This window comes from Phragmites australis, chromosome 1 (genome assembly GCF_958298935.1).
Source record: "Phragmites australis chromosome 1, lpPhrAust1.1, whole genome shotgun sequence".
Classification (NCBI taxonomy): Eukaryota; Viridiplantae; Streptophyta; class Magnoliopsida; order Poales; family Poaceae; genus Phragmites; species Phragmites australis.
The window spans coordinates 2,482,308-2,504,593 of NC_084921.1; the positions used below are offsets into that span (position 1 = coordinate 2,482,308).

Here is a 22,286-nt window from a genome sequence, read left to right on the forward strand (position 1 = left end):
GCGAGGTGTGCTCGGCAACCCCGAGCGAGGAGACCGCTAGGCCCCTGAGGTGGTCGGACGCTCCGATCACATTCAGCATGACTGATCACCGCGCAAGTACTGCAGCCGTGGGGCGACTATCCCTGGTGGTGTCGCCAATTGTCTGCAATGTTAAGGTCGGCAGAGTGCTGATCGACGGTGGTGCAGGCCTCAACCTCCTCTCCAAGGAGGCTTTTGAGAAGCTGCAGGTGTCCTTCAGGCGCCTAAAGCCGTCGCTCTTCTTCTGCAGAGTGACCCCCGGGTACTCCCTGCCCCTCGGGCAGGTCGAGTTGCCCGTGACGTCCGGGAGCCGGGACAACTTCCGCACGGAGTGCGTCCTCTTCAACATCGCGGAGCTCCCTCTCCCCTACAACGCCATCCTCGGGCGCACGACGCTCGCCAAGTTCATGATGGCCGTGCACTATGCATACCTCACGGTTAAGATGCCGGGCCCCGCGGGCCCCATCTCCGTAATCGCCGACTCCGGCGGCGCCGTCTCCTGCGCTGAGCAGTCATACATGGCTCTGGTTTCAGCGTAGGCCGAGGTCGATGGCTCTACAGGGGGCCCAGGACCCTCTTCATCCAAACCCCGACTCGCCGCCGACGCCTCTGTTCTGACAAAGGAGGTCGTGGTGGGCGAAGGCGCTACCCAGGTCGTCCGGATCGGCGGTGACCTGGGCAGCAAATAGGAAAGCGCGCCCGTCGCCTTCCTCCGGGCTAACGCAGACGTGTTTGCCTGGCAACCGTCCGACATGCCCGGGATCCCTAGGGAGGTGATCGAGCATCACTTGGCGGTGCGTCCGGACGCCCGCCCGGTGAAGCAGAAGGTCCGGCAGTAGGCGCCCGAGCGCCAGGAGTTTATCCGCGAGCAGGTCAGCAAGCTCCTCGACGCCGGATTTATCCGAGAAGTCCTCCACCCCGACTGGCTGGCAAACCCAGTCATCGTCCCGAAGGCCAACGGCAAGCTCCGCATGTGCGTGGACTACACCGACCTGAATAAGGCTTGCCCTAAAGATCCATTCCCCTTACCTCGCATTGATCAAATCGTAGATGCAACTGCGGGATGCGATCTTTTATGCTTTTTAGATGCAAACTCTGGGTATCACTAGATTCGCATGGCCGTAGGGGACGAGGAAAAAACTGCTTTTACCACTCCGGTGGGGACTTATTGCTATATGTCAATGCCTTTTGGCCTGCGCAACGCTGGATCCTCCTTCCAGCGCGCTATTCGTATTACCCTTGATTCGCAGGTTGGCCGCAACGTCGAAGCTTACATCGACGATCTCGTGGTCAAAACCTGAGACCGCGCCACCCTGCTCGAGGACCTTGCCGAGACTTTCAACAGTCTCTGCTCTACCCGCCTCAATCTCAACCCGGAGAAGTGTGTCATCGGGGTGCCGGCGGGCAAGCTCCTTGGTTTCTTGGTTTCTGGCCGAGGAATCGAGGTCAATCCAGAGAAGATCCGGGCCATCGAGCAGATGCGACCCCCGGCTCGACTCAAGGAGGTCCAGCGTCTCGCCGGCTGCATGGCAGCCCTCGGGCATTTCATCTCCAAGCTCGGGGAGCGAGGGCTCCCCCTCTTCAAGCTTCTGAAGAAGTCCGGTCGTTTCGACTGGACGCCGGAGGCCGAGCAGGCCTTCCGCGATCTAAAGAAGTACCTCACTTCGCCACCCGTGCTGGTGGCTCCCTCCGAAGGTGAGCCCCTGCTGCTCTACGTTTCGGCCACTCCTCAGGTCGTGAGCATGGTGCTGGTGGTAGAGCGCGACGAGTGTTCAGGGCCAGGTGCTGGGTCCCAGCTCCCAGAGGCCCCCGAGCACTCACCCGTCCTCGTGGCTCCCCCTGAGCAAGGGGTCGAGCCCGAGCACACTGCTCCTCCCAATCAGGGAGTCGAGCCCGAGTGCCCGGCCAGCCCCGACCATACCGCCGAGCCTGGGGGCTGCAGCAGCCCCCCGGGTAGAACCGCTGTCCGGGCCCGCCGGGTACAGCGATCGGTGTACTTCGTTAGTGAAGTCCTCCGGGAAGCCAAGACAAGATATCCCCAGGCTCAGAAGCTGCTCTATGCCATGCTCGTCGCTTCCTGGAAGCTGCGCCACTACTTCCAGGCGCACAAGGTCTCGGTGGTTGCCACGTATCCACTGGGACCCATTCTCCGAAACCGGGAAGGCACCGGGCGCGTTGTCAAGTGGGCAGTGGAGCTGGCGGAATTTGACCTACACTTCGTCAGTCGCCAAGCAATCAAAAGCCAGGCGCTCTCCGACTTCGTGGCAGAGTGGACACCCGTCCCCTACATCGTCCCAGAAGAGATCTCTGCCTATCCCGGGCACGACACGCCCGGGTACTGGGTCATGCACTTCGACGGCTCCCTCTCGCTGAAAGGCGCAGGGGCTGGAGTGGTTCTCACCTCCCCAACGGGTGAAGAGCTCCGGTACGTCGTGCAGTTGCAGTTCCGCGCATCCAACAACATGGCGGAATATGAAGGTCTCATCACCGGCCTCCGGGCTGCGGTGGGGCTCGGGATTCGTCGCCTCCTGGTCAAAGGGGACTCCCAACTGGTCGTGAACCAGGTATCCAAGGAGTACCAGTGCACGGATCCTCAAATGGCGGCGTACGTGGCTGCGGTCAGGAAGCTGGAGAGGCGCTTCGATGGCCTGGAGTTGCGGCACATCCCTCGCCGCGACAACACTCTGGCCGACGAGCTTTCCCGCCTGGCCTCCTCCGGTGCGCGCGTCCCTGCCGGAGTCTTTGAAGAAAGACTCGCACGGCCTTCAGTCCTGCCTGCCGAACAGGATGAAGGGGAAACCTCGAACTCAATTCAAGGGACCCCGACGGTGCCCTCAGTGGGAAGCCCCGTCAGGGCGCCGCCGTCCGGCGAGTGCGCTGCGCTCGCCGAATGTTCTCAAGATGCCTTGTGGATGTCTGACATCCGAGGGTACTTGAAGGAAAAGTTCCTACCCCGGGATGAGGCGTCTGCCGAAAGAGTTGCTCGGCAGTCCAGGCGCTATGCCATAGTAGATGGGGATCTCTACCGGCGTAGCGCAGGAGGTGTCCTCCTGAAATGCATCTCCCGGGCAGAAGGCGGCGATCTTCTCGCTGAGGTCCACAAGGGCAAGTGCGGTGGCCATTCATCGTTCCGCACGCTGGTCGGAAAGGCCTTTCGGGAAGGTTTCTACTGGCATACAGCTCTCCAGGATGCTTCCGAGCTGGTTCGGCGCTGCAGGGCGTGCCAGTTCCATGCAAAGCAGATTCACCAGCCAGCTCAAGCTCTTCATACCATCCCCCTGTCATGGCCTTTCGCGGTCTAGGGGTTGGACATTCTGGGTCCATTCTCCCGAGCAATCGGGGGCTATGCATACCTATATGTCGCCGTCGACAAATTCACCAAGTGGCCGGAGGCGGTCCCAGTCATCAAGGTGACCAAAAACACGACGCTCCAGTTTATCCGCGGCATCACCAGTCGCTTTGGCGTCCCGAACCGAATCATCACTGACAACGGCACCCAGTTCACGAGTGCCCTGTTCGGGGACTATTACGAAGACCTTGGCATCAAGCTCTGCTTCGCCTCCGTCGCTCATCCTCGGAGTAACGGGAAGGTCGAGCGCGCCAACGCGGAGATACTGAAGGGCCTCAAAACCCGGACCTATAACATGCTCGCCAAGCACGAGAAGGGATGTGTGGACGAGCTGCCCGCCGTGCTATGGGCTAATCGGACTACACCAAGCCGCGCCACCGGGGAGACTCCGTTCTTCCTCGTCTACGGCGCCGAGGCGGTCCTCCCCTCCGAGCTCACTCTGGGCTCCCCTCGGGTGCATGCATATTCTGAGGGTGAGCAGGAGCAACAAAGGCGCGACAACGTTGACTACCTGGAAGAGTGCCGGTGGCGTGCTGCCGTCCGGGCGGCTCGATACCAGCAGAGTCTGCGGCGATATCATCTGCGCCATGTCCAGGCCCGGTCTCTCGAGGTGGGGGACCTAGTTCTCCGACGCGTCCAGTCACGCGAAGGAATGAATAAGCTGTCCCCTATGTGGGAAGGTCCCTTCATCGTGATCGGGGTCCCGCGAGAAGGTTCTTTCAGGTTGGCAACAGAGGAAGGGCAACCACTCCCGAATCCGTGGAACATCGAGCACCTCCGCAGGTTATACCCATAGCTGGCCGTGCTCACGCCTCAGGTCAACCAGGCCGGGGGCTTCCCCCCGCCCAAGCAGACCGAGGGCTCCACCCATGGGGTAAGTCACCGTCGCCCTACCTTGTAAACATTGTGAATTCAATATCTCAATAGGCAATCGCTATGTCAAATTCATTTTTCTGGATTCCGTATGTTTAATCTGTCTGGTGAGGTGCTCGGTTGTGCGAGAAAAAGTTCGCTCTCTCATTTTCCCCGCTGATAAAAGAATTCCAATCGGTATGCATGCGGGCAGTTGCCACTGACTTACGTCCGGCATGGTAGGCTGTGGTGTTCGGTGTCGTGGCAGGCTCCCGGGCACTACCGAGTTCCGGGGCGCTCTGGGTAATCCTATCGCTCGAGCTGCTCGAGTAGTCCGGAGCTCAGGCCCCCGGAGCGGGCTGTCGGTGCTCGGTCTGATCTGTCATACCCGGGCGCCAACGAACCATAGGACCTCTGGGTTATGCCTCTGTCCGCTCTCGTCCGCCGGTTTGGGTATTCAAGAGGTCTCAGGTCGAAAGCGAGAGCAGTCTGTAACAAGTACCGCACTAACAGAGCGCACCCGGCAAAGAAATTCTCTATTCTCTGTTAAGTCACAGGCCGACAATCAAGAGCAGTTCGACCGCGAGGGCTTCAATGCCCCGATCTCTGGTCGGCCCCAAGGGTCCTCGGGTGGTCCTACCACTTAGGCATGAGTGGTCGAGATCACCCGACCCCGGGGTCCTCGTGTGCCTCTGGGCGCTCGGGCGCTCCGCTGAAGGAACCAAGTCCCCGGGCACCCCGAGCTCGGAAGCACACCCCTCCTGGATCGGTTGGCCGAAAGGCCGACAGCTGTCCGGTGAGTGGTTATATTCAGACAAGTCTGCGTTCAATAATTTTATGTTCCCGAGTCATCCTCGGGGGCTCTCGCATTTTAATCTGTTCGGCGAGAAGATCTCCTCGCGCACAAAACCCTACCGTGTGTCTACTTTTTCCTGGAACGACAGAGCGGTTCGTAGAAAGGAGTACCACGCGTACAGTAATGTCTGACCGAAGCCCTTCGTGGTGGTCATGGTGTTCGGTCCGCTTTTAAGGACCCCGAGCACTACCGAGTCCTTGGGTGCCCTGGGTAATCCTATCGCTCGAGCTGCTCGAGTAGTCCGGAGCTCAGGCCTCAGGGGCGGGCTGTCAGTGCTCGGTCCGGTCCGTCTTAAGCCCGGGCACCACCGGACCACGGGGACTTTTGGTCACATTTCCGCCCGCACGCGTCTCCCGTCTACTAACTGAGTGGTCGCGAAGTGAAAAAGTGTTCACCGGGCACGGCGTGTTCCGTGCTAGATCGATCTATCTCCCGAGCAAGGAAGTTCGTGTCTTTGTCTTTCAAACTTAGACGATGCGGACTCGCGAGAGCTCAAGGGCTGACTGCGCCAACAAACAGCAATCGGGACAACTTCGTTCTCGGGGATGGGAAGGTCGGGAACGGTCCGACTGAGTACTCCCCGGGGCTTCAAGGCAAAATATCAGAAGGAACATCAAGCACTCAAGAAAACCTGGAGTTGCGAGCCCAAAGAAAAGCTGCCATTATATTCACAAGGCACATACAAGCGTCTCTGAGGGATCACTCCCATATTTACATCCATCAAGACAACAACAAAAGAAAGAAAAAAAAACTACAAAAGGTCTAGTCGGCAGCGGTGGCGGCAGCTGAGTCTTCTGAGTCGTCCCCGGGGGCTGGCGGCGGCGGTACTTCCCGCCTGAAGCCGGCCGCTACTTCGGCAGCGGTACTCCGAACCGCTTCCTGGGCAGCCTCTCCCTCAGCTTCGACCACTCCTTCCCGCGCCGGCTCCAGCGGGAAGTTCGGGTCTCTGCTTCGGTAGCAGGCCAGGACGTGCTCGGCCACTGCATGTGCCAAGCCACGTCCCTCCCAGGCGGCAAGTTCTTGGACAGCCCAAGGCAGGGCCTCAAGGCGCTCGCAAACCTGCTGAAGCCCTAAAACTTGTCGTGCTCGGGAGAGAGTGCTCGGGGCTGCACGTGGCAGCCCCCGAGGACTCGGTTCCTCGAAGGATCTGCCCAAGTGCTCGGGAGAGAGTGCTCGGGGTTGCACGTGGCAGCCCCCGAGGACTCGGTTCCCCGAAGGTCCTATCAAAGTGCTCGGGAGAGAGTGCTCGGGGCTGCACGTGGCAGCCCCCGAGGACTCGGTTCCCCGAAGGTCCTATCAAAGTGCTCGGGAGAGAGTGCTCGGGGCTGCACGTGGCAGCCCCCGAGCACTTGGTTCCCCGAAGGTTCGCGCAAGATCGCCCGACGACCCGAAGGGTCCCGTCGGCGGGGTGTCAGCCAGTCAAAGGTCCAATGCCGCATTTAATAGGCACGCGCGGCCTGACATCCTGACATCCTGACATTCTCAGCTGCCCACGCCCTAGTGTCAGTCCCTGCCATGCTTTGGCAGGGGGGCGTGGGTCCATTAATTGCACGGATCCCGTCCCGTATCATCCGGGTGCCTCGGGATAACGTTGCCAGGATCAAAGCGTTCTGCCTGCCACCCTGCCCTGATAGAAGAACAAGACAGGGTGGGTGCACCGGGCGCCTCTATGGCTGCCCGGTGGGCCCTCTCAATGGCGCCGGAGGACGTCCACAGTGGCGGGTGGTCGGATACGCGCCGCATTTTTCCACCGCCCCTGTCACTTCGCCAAGACGGAATGATGACGCCTTTCTCCGTGGCGCCTTGGCACTCGCGCCCCCTCTTTCCCATTCAGGATAAGTCGAGGTCGGCGTGTGTATAAAAGGAAAGGATGGAGAACATAAGGATGAGGGGCAAGACACGCAAAAAAGACGCAGAAAAGAAGTCTAGCAGAAGACCAAGTTCAACCAAGTCCAGCTCAACTAAGCCAAGCCCAGATCAAGAAACAAAGAACATCACAAACAAGCTCGAGCAAAGCTAGAACACGGGAGCCTCAAGCTCTCTATAGACAACACACCCTTGTAACCAGACACATCCTTGAAGAATTCCCTTCAAGGAAAGATATTGCACTCACACAGGAGTAGGGTGTTACGCCCCCGTGCGGCCCGAACCTGTCTAAACCCCGGTGCATCTATCTCTTTTTTGCACTAGGTCGATCATCCCCCACCACCAGCCGTTGCATTTATTTCCGTTTCCATTTATTTCCCCGACGAGCTCGTTCAGGATCATCCCCCCGGCCGAATCTTTAAAAAGGGGTCTCTCGGGATCCCTGCGATAGGAGTTCATCCTCCGACAGCATATATCTCACAAATATTTAAAACTTGTATGTATATATTTAGGGGGAGTATATCCTATAGGTTGTGATTTTGAGACTAACATGTGTTACAAATTACATCTTTTGTAGTCTCATACAGAAAACTACATGTTCCCGGAGGTATGAAATGCTTAAACGATTTAATTAGTATCATTGTCAAATCTTTTATTCATTTAAGCTACCTCCATGTATAATACAGCTTAAACTTCCTATCTTGACATAATATCTAGTTGTGCATATATTTTTTTCTCATCATATATATGTACACATATAGTGAGAGTTTAGACTATATTATGTGATTTTTATAAATTACGATCCATATGCTTTCATAGCCTACAATTGATATCATTCATTTGCAGTGATATCCATACAATTGATATTCTTTTAATTAGATCATGATTTATAAAGGTCTCTCCTATGTACTCTAATATTTTTTCCTTTAAGCTCAACATGTGTATATAACCTTTTTGGGAGATTATTCATAAAGGGAGAGAATTTTGGTGATCAAAGCAAGATGCAAGTTTGCAAAATAAATAATATGGAGAAGATTGTAGCAACTAGCAAGATATTTAGAAATACTGAAGTTGACAAAGTAGGAGGAGGAGGAGAAATTCTTGCATGGGTTGATCAAGGGAGATACTGGTGATGGAGAAAGAGGGAGCCACAACAAAATGAGACTAAGTAGTAAGAATATACATCCAAGTAATATGGTAAAATTTTGTACTCGCTTATGATCTTTACATTTGATATTGTTTATTATTTGTCACTTTCTTTGATTGAGTTGTCATCAATCACCAAAAATAGGGAGATTATAGCGAAAATAGCTTTATTAGATCATGATTGTGATTTTGGCGATTAATGATAACATAGTCAATGAGACTAACATGTTTGTCAAGAATATATATTAGTAGGTCTCATGAATGTAATACATGAAGAAGCTACCGTAGCTGGGACAAATTTTGATTGAATTGGAGAAGTCTCAGGAGAAATAAACTCACCGGATGATGCGATGTTCAGGGCGTTGAAATCACCGGAGCATATATGACAGAGTGGAAGAGGGGGCTAAAGATCTCACCGAAAGATCCGGTGATTAGCAGATGTGCTCACCAGAACAATTCTTCCAAAGAACAATTCTTCCAAAGAAGTGTATTGTGCTAAAGAATGAAGATAAGCTGACCAGATAGTCCGGTGATGAAGGGAATAAAGCACCGGACTAATTCTTGCAGAGAAGAATACAAGCACAAAAGAATAAATATCATCTCACTGGAAGATCCAGTGTCTGCATTGTACACACCGGATGCTTCACACTGGAGTATTTCCTGCAGAAGCGTTTCCAAGAGTTGAAGATCAAAGAATACCTCACCGGATGGTTCGGTGATAAGTGTTGTATACACCGGAGGTTTATACCGAAGCAATTTACACAGAGAAGCCGCAAAGGCGCAATATGGCTCAAGATAACTCACTGGATATTCCAGTGATGGGGATGAAGTATACACCGGAGTGTCCGGTGTTCAGGATAACTTTGAGTGGAAGTCCAACAGCAAGTTTCTGAAGATACACTCACTAGATCATCCAGTGTTAACGACTTTTCTGAGCTGTTGGATTAACGGGTAGTGCTCGGGTTTGAGGCTATAGATACCTCTTCATTCAGTCATTTGAAGGTGTGGCATGCAGCTGTAGTCCTGTGAGTTTATGTACACATGAGAAGACATTTAAGCCACCAGAGTGCTTAAGGTGATCATTCAAGACGATTAAGTACACCATTAGAGAGTTATTAGTGCTTATAGGCATAGAAAGTTTGTTGCTTTGTGATTACTGCCTAGAGAGTGAATTAAGAAGTGATTCAAGCTTGTACCTCTTGGTACACGGGTATCTTGGAGTCTTGGTGACTCGTCGGCAAATTTGTTGACCCTTCAACTTAGTGTGGAGTGACAGTAAGACATGTGTATGAGGACGCGAAGACCCTTGTCTTGTTGGCTCAAACTCCGAAGTGATCACAGCAGTAAGAGATCGAAAAAGAGGCTTATGGTGAGGTATTACCTTGGTGGCTTGGCGGCTCATCCGGGTTAAGATTTTGTTTTATAACTTGGTGGCTTAATAGCTGTAATCGAATGCTAACTAGGAGAATATCTTTGATGAAGCTCTAATGTAGATTAAAAGTGGTATTTATATCCTCGATACCTACTGACTTAGTGACACTAAGCTTTCTTAGTGAACCCTGGAGCTCTTGGCCAACTTTGAAAGAGGAAACAAGTGTTTCTTCTGCAGGTGCGTGTTCTCATGCTATTGGAAGCCTCTTGTCCTCGTCTCGACCCTCACCACGATGATCAAGATCGAACGGCAGCTGCAGCTACACTCGAACACAGTATCTTGCCTGGACCTTGGAAGTTCTTCTTCCCCAGCGCGAGACCAATGCCACCAGCTTTTGGGAGCACGACCAGCCCCGTGTGGCCTGATGATGGTCCAGCCACATGCGAGCATGTTTGTTCTCTCTGTGTGATTTTCCACTGAAGCTGCACATTGCAAAGGTGAAAGGCCCGGACCTCCTCTCTTGGAAAATGCTAGGCTTTCATTTCCGGGAGTAATCAAGAGATGGCTCCAGAAAGACGAAGACGATCTTAAACATGATTTCCGGGAGCAATCAAGAGATGGCTCCAGAAAGATGAAGATGATCTCAAACATGATGAGGAAGTAGGTGCATCACTTTCTACCTGTGAGCTCAGTTTGCTGCAGTGCAAACTTGCATCGGCAGCAGCAGGAGCTCCCGGACCACCAGAGCCAACCATGGTGAACGAGACCACACATGACCGACTAGCTTACAAGACGATTCGGCAACACCGTGTTTTGCTTCTACTTTTCACTGACAAGGAGTACTGCGAGAGGGGGGTAATACAGTACCAACAGAGGGACGAAATATCTGCGGAAAGTTTGAGCTAGGTCACTGACAAAATAGCATGCGTGCAGTATCAGGGTAACAGCAGATCGAATCTCCATGTTTCCTTCTACCTTTCACATTCACATAATCACATTGCACTGAAGAAAAATATGGTACGCCAAAACCTGTGCAACTCTGGCAGATCGAAAGATATATTGCACCAGCAGCTAAACACCACACCGCATTCGATGATTCCTGTACAAAAGCAATCAACAGCATCATGCCAAAACTCAGCAAAGGGCTTGTTTAGTAGCCTTTTTTTTAACAATGTCTACAAACAAATCCATCTCTAACTGATTTATAAATGCGAACCCTTTCCAAGTAGCCAAAAAGTTTAATTTGCGGAGATAAGTTTGAATGCACGAGCGGTGTTGTAATGTTTATAATAAAAGATTTCCAGTTACACCAAGAAGAATGTACACAGATGGTATCATCCAGATAACAATACATTGCTGTACACATGGTGACAAGATTCACCCAATCGGGAAGGTGGTGTTCTAAACAAGTATCCATGGACCACAATTCAACCAACAAGTGAACAAGTCCCTTCATGCAAACGAAATTCAGTTTTCAGGTAGCATGGCAGATAGCTCCAATTGACAGATGTATCATATACGCAACAGCAGTGATGACCACAAATCCATCTTCTGCCAGATCATTATTTACCACTTTCTCTTGGGTTAATACTTACTACTTAGTAGAGCAAAAGCTGGTGAGAAGCTGAAGACCCGTACTAAGATGTGGATATATCGGTAGCAACCACTACAAAGGAAGCCCCACATGCCAAACAGAGCTATTAATTTCAGACTGCAATGTCACGAATGAACATTGATTTGTTCTGCATCAAAGTAAAAAAGCAGAAGAGGCTATGGGACAAAGCTACTGTCTTCCTGAAGTTTACAGTTCCAGCAGACAGGGACGTTTCTTACATCATGTGAACTACTTTAAGTCAGTAATAGTATACCAGCAGATGCATATCAAAAGCATCCTATGTTGGGCAGACAGCAAACCTTGCCATAGAAGATGTGGCCATAACATACCCCCCTTGCCATACCAGACAAACCTAAAAGTTACTACTGTAACAAGGCTTGACTACCAGAGCGGGGGGGGGGGGGGGGGGGAATTACTGCTAAACCAGAAGAAAAACCATTCCATCTGACAACCACGACATGGAATCAAAAGCAAAGAAAAAGGAAAACGAACATGTAGAGCAGACTTTTTTATTTTGCAAAATTACATAGTATGTTAAACTGATCACCATTGTTCTGGTAACCAAAAGAAAGGGGGGAAACGGCAGAAAACTAATTGAATTCATCTCTGCAACCAAAACTAATAGAAAACAAACAGGTTTCGTGCTGACACTGCTGGAACGAAAACTAAGCTCTGATGTCACTATGAATTTACTATGAAGCCAAAAAAAAGCTAACGAAATTGTAGGCATCATAGCATGCCACATTTCTAGTACTGAGAAGTTTGTGAAAATGATTTGAGTCAAAACACAAAATAGTATTAAAAAATATATGAATCCATCTTTACTGGATACTAGTCAAAACATTCAGTGAGCCAGAAATACATAGCTGCCTGACAGCCATTGACAAAGAAAGTAAATATTACTCCTTGCAACAAATAAAAATGTCTGTCAGCTCCACGAACGGCCACCCCCAAACCCCTTATATCTATCACGGTAACCTGCAAAATGTGATGATAGTTCAGCACATTCAGAATGATGACTGAATCAACAATACCTCAGGACTTTTGATAGGCATCTTGCTTAGCAAAACTTAAAATGAGTGATCCAATAGCAAACTCACCCGAAGAAGGGGGTGGCGCACCACGACCCATTGCAGCTAATTCAGAGCTGACCTTTTGTCCAGCTTCTTCTAAAATATTGATAAGTTCCTTGGCATATCTGGCATTAGCTGCAGTGAAAAAGGTGTAGGCTGTTCCTTTTGCTCCAGCCCTGCCAGTTCGACCAATACGATGGACATAATCCTCCAGCGACCCCGGAAAGTCATAGTTAATGACATACTTCACATCCTTGACATCTGTTTCCCACACAAAAGAAACATGTATCAGTTTCTCCAGACAACATAACCTGTATCACATCTGAGAGAAGTTCTGCATACCTAAGCCCCGAGCAGCAACATCAGTAGCTGTCATAATAGGACTTTTCCCTGATTTAAATTCAGAAAGAACCCAATCCCGTTCTGCTTGGCTCTTGTCACCATGGATAGACAAAGCAGGCCAACCATCCATTCGAAGCTGTCTAGTGATCTGATCACATCCCTTCTTGGTGTCCATAAATATTAAAATTCGACTGCCATCCATTATATCTTCCAGCAGATTGACCAACCTTATACACATCAAAGTAATTCATCATTAAGACATATTATTTGAATTATGTGAGCGTGCAATGAAAAAATGCTACGGAAATCCTACTTGTTATACTTCTGACTCTCAGATAATATTTCCACATGCTGAACAATGGAATGATTTGCTTTCAACTCTTCAGAACCAATAATCACCTGCATCACGCTAAATTCAGCTGTGCTCACATGCAGTAGCAAGGCAAAACGCAACTAGTCCACCTGCAAAATATTGGGTGGCCTACGATGTGTACCTTGTATGGGTCAAAAAGAAAATTCCTTGCAAGCTGCTCAACTTCCTTTGGCCAGGTAGCACTCCAGTAAAGTGTTTGGCGGTCTGGACGAATCTGAAATAACAGATTAAGTTTTTTTGTTTCTTTGCCATACTTGATTAATGAAACTTCACAACACCTTCAACATAATAAATACAATCGTCCAGATATTGACAATGTGCAAGATACTGAACATGCAGCAAATGTTTCCTGTAGTAGCAAATGATTCAGAGAATGTGAACTAAACAGGGAACAGGGATCTGTTATGAAATGTAACATTTCCTGTAGTAGCAAAGAGAATAGGTATACCTGAGAAACAATTTTCTTAATCTGAGGTTCAAAGCCCATGTCAAGCATCCGATCTGCTTCATCTAAAACAAGATATGTGACCCTTCGCAAGTTTGTATGATGTGATTCTATCATATCAATTAGTCGTCCTGGTGTGGCTATAACAATTTCAACACCTGGCATAAAAACCGTAAAACAAATTAACATGACTACTGTTGGCAGATAGCCCAGGTAAAGCTACCATTAGCCTCCTCCTTCCCTACCCCCAAACACTCAGTTACACTTCATCCAGGCATCTGTAGTAAGATATGTCCATTTATTGTATATTGTGATGATACTTGACAGCTATATATATCCAGAAGAAACCGCAAGCAAACAGCAGGCTATTATACAATCAACGCTCGACCTATAGACCAACAGAAGTATCCTTTGCGCGTAGATAGAGTGAGGGAGTGAGGGAGTGAGGGAGTAAGAGAACCTTTTTGAAGATCACGAACTTGTGGACCTTTGGGAACACCACCATATATGCATGTACTTTTTATCTTTGATGATGCACCAAACTTGGTTGCCTCTTGCTGTATCTGAACAGCAAGTTCACGTGTAGGGGCTAACACCAGAACAATTGGACCATCGCCAGGAGCTACAATAAGAGATTTAAAAGTATCCAGATTTTTGGCCAGGGTGTTCCCAAAAGATGGTTGAGAAGGAAAAATACCAGTGCAACATATTCTCACCAAGAATAGGCTGAGCATTCACATGAACAATGGCAGGTAAAAGATAAGCAATAGTTTTCCCTGATCCTGTCTCTGCAATGCCAATAAGGTCACGACCCCTCAGTGCCATTGGCCAACCTTGTGATTGAATAGGAGTAGGTTCTACAAAGCCAGCTTTTGTGATTTCTTGCAACACATATTCTGGAAAATGGAAGTGAAGCCACTAAGGTCAACCTTCAAAGCAATAAATACACAAAATATGAAGTTCCCATAGCAGAAAAGTGTACTGACTACTGCATGCAAAAGGAGCACTGCCTGATTTAGAGGATCCTATCATGGACAACTGAGATGTACAGTATCTTAAGTACATGATCTAATATAGTATAGATAAGGGAATTCGTACAAGATGATTAGAACTAGGAGGTGCTAAGCACCAGCTAGTTACAACACTACAAATGACCCAGTCAGTACAATCAAGTCAATTCAAAAGCTGTATCGCAGATTTTTTTTCTTTCGGAGCTAGGTTCCCCATTTCCACAGAATCCGATTCTGGTGCTTTGCCAACTAAAGACAGAGACTGCTTTGAGCCATTTGTGTTCTCAACTGCTAAAACTGAAGGATCTAATAAAACAAAGAATCCTTCAGTTCTCAGTATGTCAAAAAGAAACTGCCCCTTATGCGGTTGTTATTTTATTTTAAATATTTGTTCTCATAAAAAATCCCATTATGCTTCCACAACTTCTGAATGTAGATGATACAAGCAAATTTCTGAATTCTACAATGGATTGTTTAGCCCCCATTCAGAAATAAAATAACCACAGGGGCCCACTTGAAGGCCAAGACATACTTGAATACATCAAATCAAGAACCTATACATTTGCCACTAAGACATGTGCATCTGGAGTCTCGACATAGATTTCACAATGAATTAAAACTTAGAAGGGAAAGGGCCTTCTGTTGCAGAATCAGCTCCAGCATGCCAAGTGTCAGGAAATCAAAAGGTCCACAAGCACATTGGAACACACCATAAGTTGTTAGCAAAGCCAATATGACAAAGGGAGCTTTCCGTTATCTGATAACGGAAAAGGGGTCTTCCCGTATTCGAAAATGACAACGGGAGCTTAAAATTCAGTGCCATGTCCAAGTTTAAGACTTCTTAATTCTAGACAATTTATTTCAATGGCATTGACAGTGATCGATGGCTTAACCTACAAAAAATGAAACTGTATAACTCACTCTGTTTATGTGTGCGGTGCGGTGTGGTGCATCACTTAAACATGGTGCTCTATTAGGTGTTTGGTCTCAGAGTGCGTGCTTGGGATTCAACTTAGGTGCTTCAACACTAATCTTAACCTTTGAATTTTGATGTTGGCAGCTCGGAGATGATGTTTCCATTGTTTGGTTCGAATAGACAGATGACGAATGGCATCCCCTCCTGATTTTCCTAATTTGTACAGTTGAAAAAAAAACAGCAGCAGCAGCAGCAGACCTGGGAAGCCGACGTCGCGGAACTCGCGCACCGGCTTGGGCACGTCGCGGCCCTCGATGGTGATCTCCCGGCGGCGGCGGTACGCTTCCACCTCGTCCTCCGTCATGCCGGCCACAGCGGGCGACTCCACGTAGAAGTTCTTCTCGAACCGCGGCAGCCCATCCAGCTCCGCCGCCGTAGAAGCATCGGCTTTGCTCGGCGGCGCGAACGCCCTCGTCCCGCCTCCAAACGCCCCCTCTCTGCAACACAAGCGGAATCACAACCAAGCGCCAGGGTCATGGCCAGGGCTTAGGGTTTAGAGCCCGGGCACGGGGGGGGGGGGCGCTTTAGTTACCTGTGGCGGTCGCGGTAGGAGCCTGGGTCCGCGGCGCGGCCGTCGAAGCGGCTCATGGCGGCGGTCGCCGGTGGCGTGGAGGACGGCTAGGGTTTAGGAGCGGGATGATACGGCTCGAATTGGGGAGCCGCGAGGCGGTGGGATTGTTTCGGTGCGTGGCGTGTTGCTCTCGTCCTCGTCTCGAAGATCTAGAAGAAACAAGCAAAGGGCAGAGGTGAAATGGTGAATCGAATCGATAGCGCGAGCGCAGTGGGAGCCGCGTCGTGTCACGTCACGTGTGGCCTGTGCGGCGGGGAAGGAGAAAATGGACTATTTAACATCGGGCTTAGATAATTTGTAATCCAAAATTTTGGCTTCAATAATTTGCCAATAAAAATTATGTTCACATTAATTCCATGTCATTTTAGCTTAATTGATTGGTTATGATTTTTTTATCCATTCAATCCAGGTTAAATTAACATTCTACTCTCTACTCATTTTTCTTCGAGACATGTACTCTGATAGAGGTGAACCTATATTATAGCTAGGGTGTGCACAAGATATTGAGTAATTTTTCGTTTTTCAGTGATACATCGTATGTACAAGTCTACTTAGCCCAAAAAGGAATACCCTGATCATTTTTTTGAGTTCGCCACTGAACCTCAAGACCGACTAAACATATTTTTACAAGAGGTGACAACTTGGTGAGGGGCGCGAGGGAAGATGGGAGTGTCGATGGCGAGCGCCGACCACACTTGCCGCCGTCGATGGCCAACGCCTCTCCTCGTTCCTTATTTCTCGAAGGCCGATGGCGAGCACCGATCACCCTGCTGCCGTTGATGGCGAGTGCCGATCACCCCGCCGCCATTGATGGCGAGCTCCAACCGCCCCCGCCACCAGTGACAATAGGTGCAACACATTTTCCCCAACTTCTCCATTCTCTACGAAGTTGCACTGCTATGGCTCATCTTTGGCACATGCACCCTCGTCGCTGCTTCCAGAGCTCGGGGTACAAGTCGGATGTGGTAAAACTGAAAATAAAGAGGAAGATTTTAGTGACTTATGTGTAGATGGTTTGATAGGATGCAGCATCCATCTTTTGTTGATAAGACTTCTTCAATTTCCACTAATGTGCAATGTTTCTTTTTCTTGAAGAATTCAGTTTGCAGCATTGATTTTGGTTTGAAAAACAATAAAATGTTCATGGGGAGGTTATCATATAGAAGCATTTATCCTTTAATTGGGATGAGTTTTCTCACTGTTTTGCAGGTTCAGGTAAACACATGAATAGTCTATTTGAGTATATCTAAGGGATATAATTGGAGAACTGAATTTCCTAATATCATTTGTGGATTCAGATTCAATATAAAAATAAATTTTAGGATGACAAATAATCGAAACCCACCTTTTACATGTCAAATAGTCAATTTCTCGCGGGGAAGAGCTCGAGCAGTCACCCAGAGAAGACATAATCTCGGCACAAGCAAACCCGCTTACGTAACGTATTCTAGAGGCATACGCTTTGCTTTCGTTGGTAGCTACTGGTACTCCGCGAGAAAGCGGACAGCAGGGTTGACAGGCTGACTGTGTACTGACAGGTGGGGATCTACGGTGGGATCCCGTGTTATCCAGTATCTTCCGTTACCGCTCGACGCCGGCGCTAGCAGCGATGGACGCCGCCGCGGCCACCATGGCAATCCGCTACCCCCGCGCCCGCCTCCGCGTGTGCGCCGCCTGGGACATGAACCCTGGCGCCGCCACCGTGGCCGTGCCCAAGCCCTCGAAGGCCAAGGCCAAGCCACCGGCGACCGCGACCGCGACCACCCCGACCCGACCGCCCCCTCCAACCCAGGCCGACCTCTTCGCGCGCGGCAGCGATGACCAAGGTACCAACCCTTTGCACCAGGTGCTTGCTGCTTTGTGTATAGCCCAAAGCCTTTGCGGCTCGCTGTGCTTATTGATGTGGTAAGTGAACCGCGTCGAATACAATCGGCCCCCTTGCCGCCGGAGCCCTCACCTTGTTCGAGAACCTCGAGGATGGCGTATCCGCGTCCTCAGGATAGGGTTACGGCGGCGGGCGGGAACATGTTGAGGCTTCGACCGCCGAAGCTTACCTGCGTCACCTGCGCGGCGACCGCGCGTTGCGGAGCCTGTGTCCTGCAAAGCCACCAAGGCGTCCATCCTCGTCACCGGTCGGTACGCCGCTTCGAACAGTTCATCCTCCTGTTCCCCATTACTCGCCAAGGGCCGGGAGCACGAAGGGGGGCACTCAAATTGACTTGGTTCGTTTGGAAGCCAGTGGTACAAATGCCATTTCACCTTCTAGTTTTGTAAAGAAAAAGAAAAGAAAAATCATGAGAACAGTAACAAAAGTGGATGGAATGGTATATAACTGAACGCACGACTTATCGGTGGTACGGTATTACAGTGAACCCAGAAACTTAGTGTTATATTTCTAAACCCAGAATCTTTTTGAGTTTCAAATGAAAGTGCGATAGGCCTGTTGGGGCATTGGGAAGTAAGAATATAATTTGATTGGTTGCCTTTGATAGGAACTAACTAATTCGATGGTTCATGCTTCTGGTCCAATGCATTGAACTGTTTGTGGTGTGTGTTTATTGCAGTAATTCATCACCATTAGTTTAAAGTTTGATCAATGATTTCTTCTGTATGATACGGTAGGAGTAAAGAAGAGCACATATATGGGCTTTGAGAGGTGGCCACCACCACCAGAGGTGAAGAAGCCCTGATCACTCTACAGCGCGGCGTCATTGGCTTACTTGGGAGACTGCATATATGAAGTGACAATTGGTCCAATCTTGTGCATGATTTTTCACTTTTTTACACACCGATTACAGTTAAAATTGTGTTTTATATAAAATGTACCAATGTCAAGTTCAAGCTTGCTTGCTGTAGGAAGATCTATTCTTTTTCTTTTTATGTACAGCTTTATGCTCGGAGGCACTTCTTCTTTCCACCTCTGAGCATCAATGAGTACAACAAATGTGGATGGAGGTTGTAAAGTGCGAATCGCAGGTCTGGATTTGGTTCTACTTTATCTTATAACCAAGCATCCTAGATAGGCCAAATTCTACATATCCTACTCATTGTGGTGTAATGTAAAAGTAAAACCCATGAATACCAATGCCATGCATTTGTATCGTGGGTCTGCTCTCTAACATGCTCTTTCCTACATGTTGGTTCACTTAGTTACTCCCTCCAGTCACAAATATATGACGTTTGGGCAAGGTTCCGTCAAACTTTGACTATCAATAACTTCTAAATATTCAGTTTGGAGACATGAAAATCATATGGGTAGATTTGTCTTGAAAAATACTTTAATAATATCATAAATCTATTACCTGAAGTATGACATTTGTCCGGATAACCCCCTAAAGTATTTTTTGGTCTACTTAAACCCTCAAGTTCCGATACTGGGCCACTTAACCCCTTGCTGATTTGGATGGGTGGTTTTGCCACTGTGGATTCCCTGTCATCTTATTTTGCTGATGTGGCGACCATGTCATCATCTTCTATGCCCCCTCCTGCATGTCAATCTCATTTCTCCCTCCCTTGCCGCTCATCATGTTCCACACCCTCTAGGCCTTCTTCTCGATGATAGGCACACCTGCACTGTGCGTTGCCAGATCAGCACACCTCTTCGCGCACCCACACAACTAGTTCAGCTCGTGCCCACGCTCTCTTGTTGTTACTGTGTTCTCGCAAGCACACGCACTAACATGCACCAACATGCATGGATCCGGTATCCCATCCTACCAACAAGACTCGATAAGAGTAGATTGATACAACATGCGGATGCAGAAATCCCGTTGGGTGGTGCTAGGCACGTCAGCGGTCACTGATGAGTCTGTCTTCCCCTGAGCACGAGCACCTTCCGCACAACATGGGGACTAGGGACTCGGAGGACACGAGGGCAGCGAGGAGGGAATTGCACATTGACAGGTTGAAGTGTGCGAGGGTATTAGGGAGGCAACCATGGCGGAGGAGCGCAGAAGAGGCGAGCTCACTTATGGCCATGGCCATCTCACTCTGTCTCTTTCTCGATTGTTCTCTTGGTCAATTTATTTGATTTTGTTTGTTTAGTTTGGTTTGTTTAGGTGCTGCAAGCAGTTGTCAGGGAGCTTGCTAGCAGTGGACGAGAGGTTGTGTGTATTTTTGTTAGCCCGTCCTCAGCCCTTCACCAACTGCCTCGCCGAATTCTGCCACGAGGGAGCTCCTACAGCAAGGGGTGCCTTCCTGAGGCTGGTGATCTCCGATGCCGTGTGTGTGCTGCTCACCTGCTCCAGGACCTAGTCTAACATGAGAGTGAGAGATCGGGTAAGGGAGGGAGGGAAAGGGATGGGAAGTTGCATGAGGAAGAAGATGACGACATAAGCAAATAAAGGTGACATGGAGTCCACATCAGCAAAACAGGATGATATGGCATCCATGGTGGCAAAATCACCAATCCAAACCTGCTTAAGGGGTAAAGTGTAGTTGAGGGGGTTAAGTAGACAAAAAAATACGTTAGGGGGTTATTCGGATAAACGCGATACTTCGGGGTAGTAAAATAGACTTTTTTCAATAATGGCCAAAGGTATACATTGAAAACATTGTTATGTCCAAAACATCAAATATTTTTTACTGGAGAGAGTAACTTGTGATTTGGAGATTAGAATTCAAGATTTCTGAAAGGTCTTCATTTCTATTTGTTGTTTTTCAGTTCTGCTTTCTAATTATTGGTAGTTCCATGCAACAATACACTGTAATTACAACTGTCGCTTTTTCCTTGCTTCAGGATCTTTTGTTGAACAAGCTTCTTGGAGAGGATTTCCTAACCCATGAAGAAAGGTGAATGAATGATTATAACCTTAGTAACATTTATGCAACAATACCCAGGATATAATTTCTATCAGGAAAGGCTATGTTATAATCTTCACATACATGATTAAACTTATATGAGATGTTAGCGTTTTGCTGTCAAGATTAGTATAGCCATTTCTGAGATATCATTTGTGATTTTTGGTAAATATTTTATCTGTTTACTTTTTTCTCCCCTGTCCAATGCCTTGGACCTATGCAAAGTGAGTCCAACAGGTACTATAACTTAATTACATGCTTTGTAGGGACATACTTCGTTGGGGAAGGAATATTATTAGCAGCAAAACTCACACAAGAAAGCGTGCAGGGATTGTAGTCTACAATCGGGCATCTTCACTTGAAGCATTGGTCTGTGGTACTCTACAACTGTGTATTCTTTTGTTCTAGGTTGCAGCTTGTGTTCTACTCCTCAATAGTAAGGATTAATCCTCACATTTTTTGTGTTGTTTTCTGTTAGATTGGATACCTTTACACCTCACAAATGTCAAGCGTTTAGAGCTGTTGATGTTTCAATTAGGCTTCACAAGTGGTGCTTCTTCACAACATATTGCAGATGAGCTGCGCTCGAGTTTCCAGTAAAGCATTATTGATATGTACTATGAGGAGCTGCGCTTACTAATGGATGATATTTGACAGGAAAACAACCTTCACTTCTGCACAGTCTCAGCAACCTGCAACGCAGTGAATTTTTTCATGGTGTAGTGAACTTAAAATCACTTGCACAATGATCACTTATGGCCCAACGACTGATTTGAGCATATGCATGACTTGTGCCATATTCAGATCCAAGAGTGAGACTGGAATCAACAAGTTTCAGCGACTGGAGCAACAAGTTACACGAGACCGTTTGTACTGGAGGACCTAGGCTTGTGGGTATGATAGTTTGCTATTGCAAAGAAGCACCAGTTTGGGAGAAGTAATCCTTTGTGAAGGGCGAATTGATTAAGGCCGGATCTGGGGCGCTGGAATCTACCTAAATTCATGTAGGAAATGAACTACTTCATGTGAATTTGTTTGTGAAATCTATGTGAAAATTCTGCTTCCAAACATGCCTTATGTTTTTCTTTAATTTCTTTAGACAAAATAAGCTCTGAGAGAATACCATGTGAAGGGATTAGTGACGTTCGAAGATGAGTGAATTAGGATACTTAGAATTTATTTAATTCTAAAAATTATATAAGATGAACTTATATTAATTTTTATTTAAATATATTTTAGTTTATCTAGTGTGTCTACTCTACTGATCAAAGCGTTTGTAACTTATTTGAGAATGTAAGTGCGGAAATATAAATAAGTAGAAAAAATAAACTCGAAACAATGGATTTTTATCTCATACTATCGATGGCATAAATATCATCTATATTTTATATTGGAGCTCTACAAAGAATATGCTTTCGGTCGGCAACTGATCATGGTTCTTTTGCCATCAAGTTATAAAGATAAGATCTTCACTCAGATGAGCCATTAATGCAAAGTTTCATCACTAACCTCTCTTCTGATTTCTTATTGCCATAATCATTTCGGAGCTTGAGCCATCAAGTCAAAGGTTTCCGCGTTCCCGTACACGTTTCTTATTACCGCTCCACACCAAGTCGGAGGAT

General features: G+C 48.4%; 1 protein-coding gene and 1 pseudogene across 1 annotated transcript; one reads left to right on the top strand and one right to left on the bottom strand.

The window, feature by feature from the left end:
- Positions 1 to 11,848: 11,848 nt before the first annotated feature.
- Positions 11,849 to 16,118, bottom strand: LOC133914896 (DEAD-box ATP-dependent RNA helicase 20). Its single transcript, XM_062357887.1, has 10 exons — positions 15,826 to 16,118; positions 15,492 to 15,730; positions 14,024 to 14,203; positions 13,768 to 13,929; positions 13,311 to 13,465; positions 12,984 to 13,076; positions 12,803 to 12,888; positions 12,490 to 12,716; positions 12,175 to 12,408; positions 11,849 to 12,052 (listed from the first exon to the last, which is right to left on the bottom strand). The coding sequence occupies exons 1-10, from the start codon at positions 15,879 to 15,881 to the stop codon at positions 12,003 to 12,005; spliced, it is 1,482 nt and encodes a 493-aa protein (XP_062213871.1). The 5' UTR covers positions 15,882 to 16,118; the 3' UTR covers positions 11,849 to 12,002.
- A 1,355-nt stretch (positions 16,119 to 17,473) lies between these two features.
- Positions 17,474 to 21,730, top strand: LOC133930200 (uncharacterized; annotated as a pseudogene).
- The last annotated feature ends 556 nt before the right edge of the window (positions 21,731 to 22,286 follow it).

Coding starts and splice junctions, on each gene's coding strand:
- LOC133914896 (XM_062357887.1), bottom strand. CDS start 15,881: ATGAGCCGCTTCGACGGCCGCGCCGCGGACCCAGGCTCCTACCGCGAC. Junction 15,731..15,825: donor TCCTACCGCGACCGCCACAG/GTAACTAAAGCG, acceptor CTTGTGTTGCAG/AGAGGGGGCGTTTGGAGGCG. Junction 13,466..13,767: donor AGTTCGTGATCTTCAAAAAG/GTTCTCTTACTC, acceptor TTTTTATGCCAG/GTGTTGAAATTGTTATAGCC.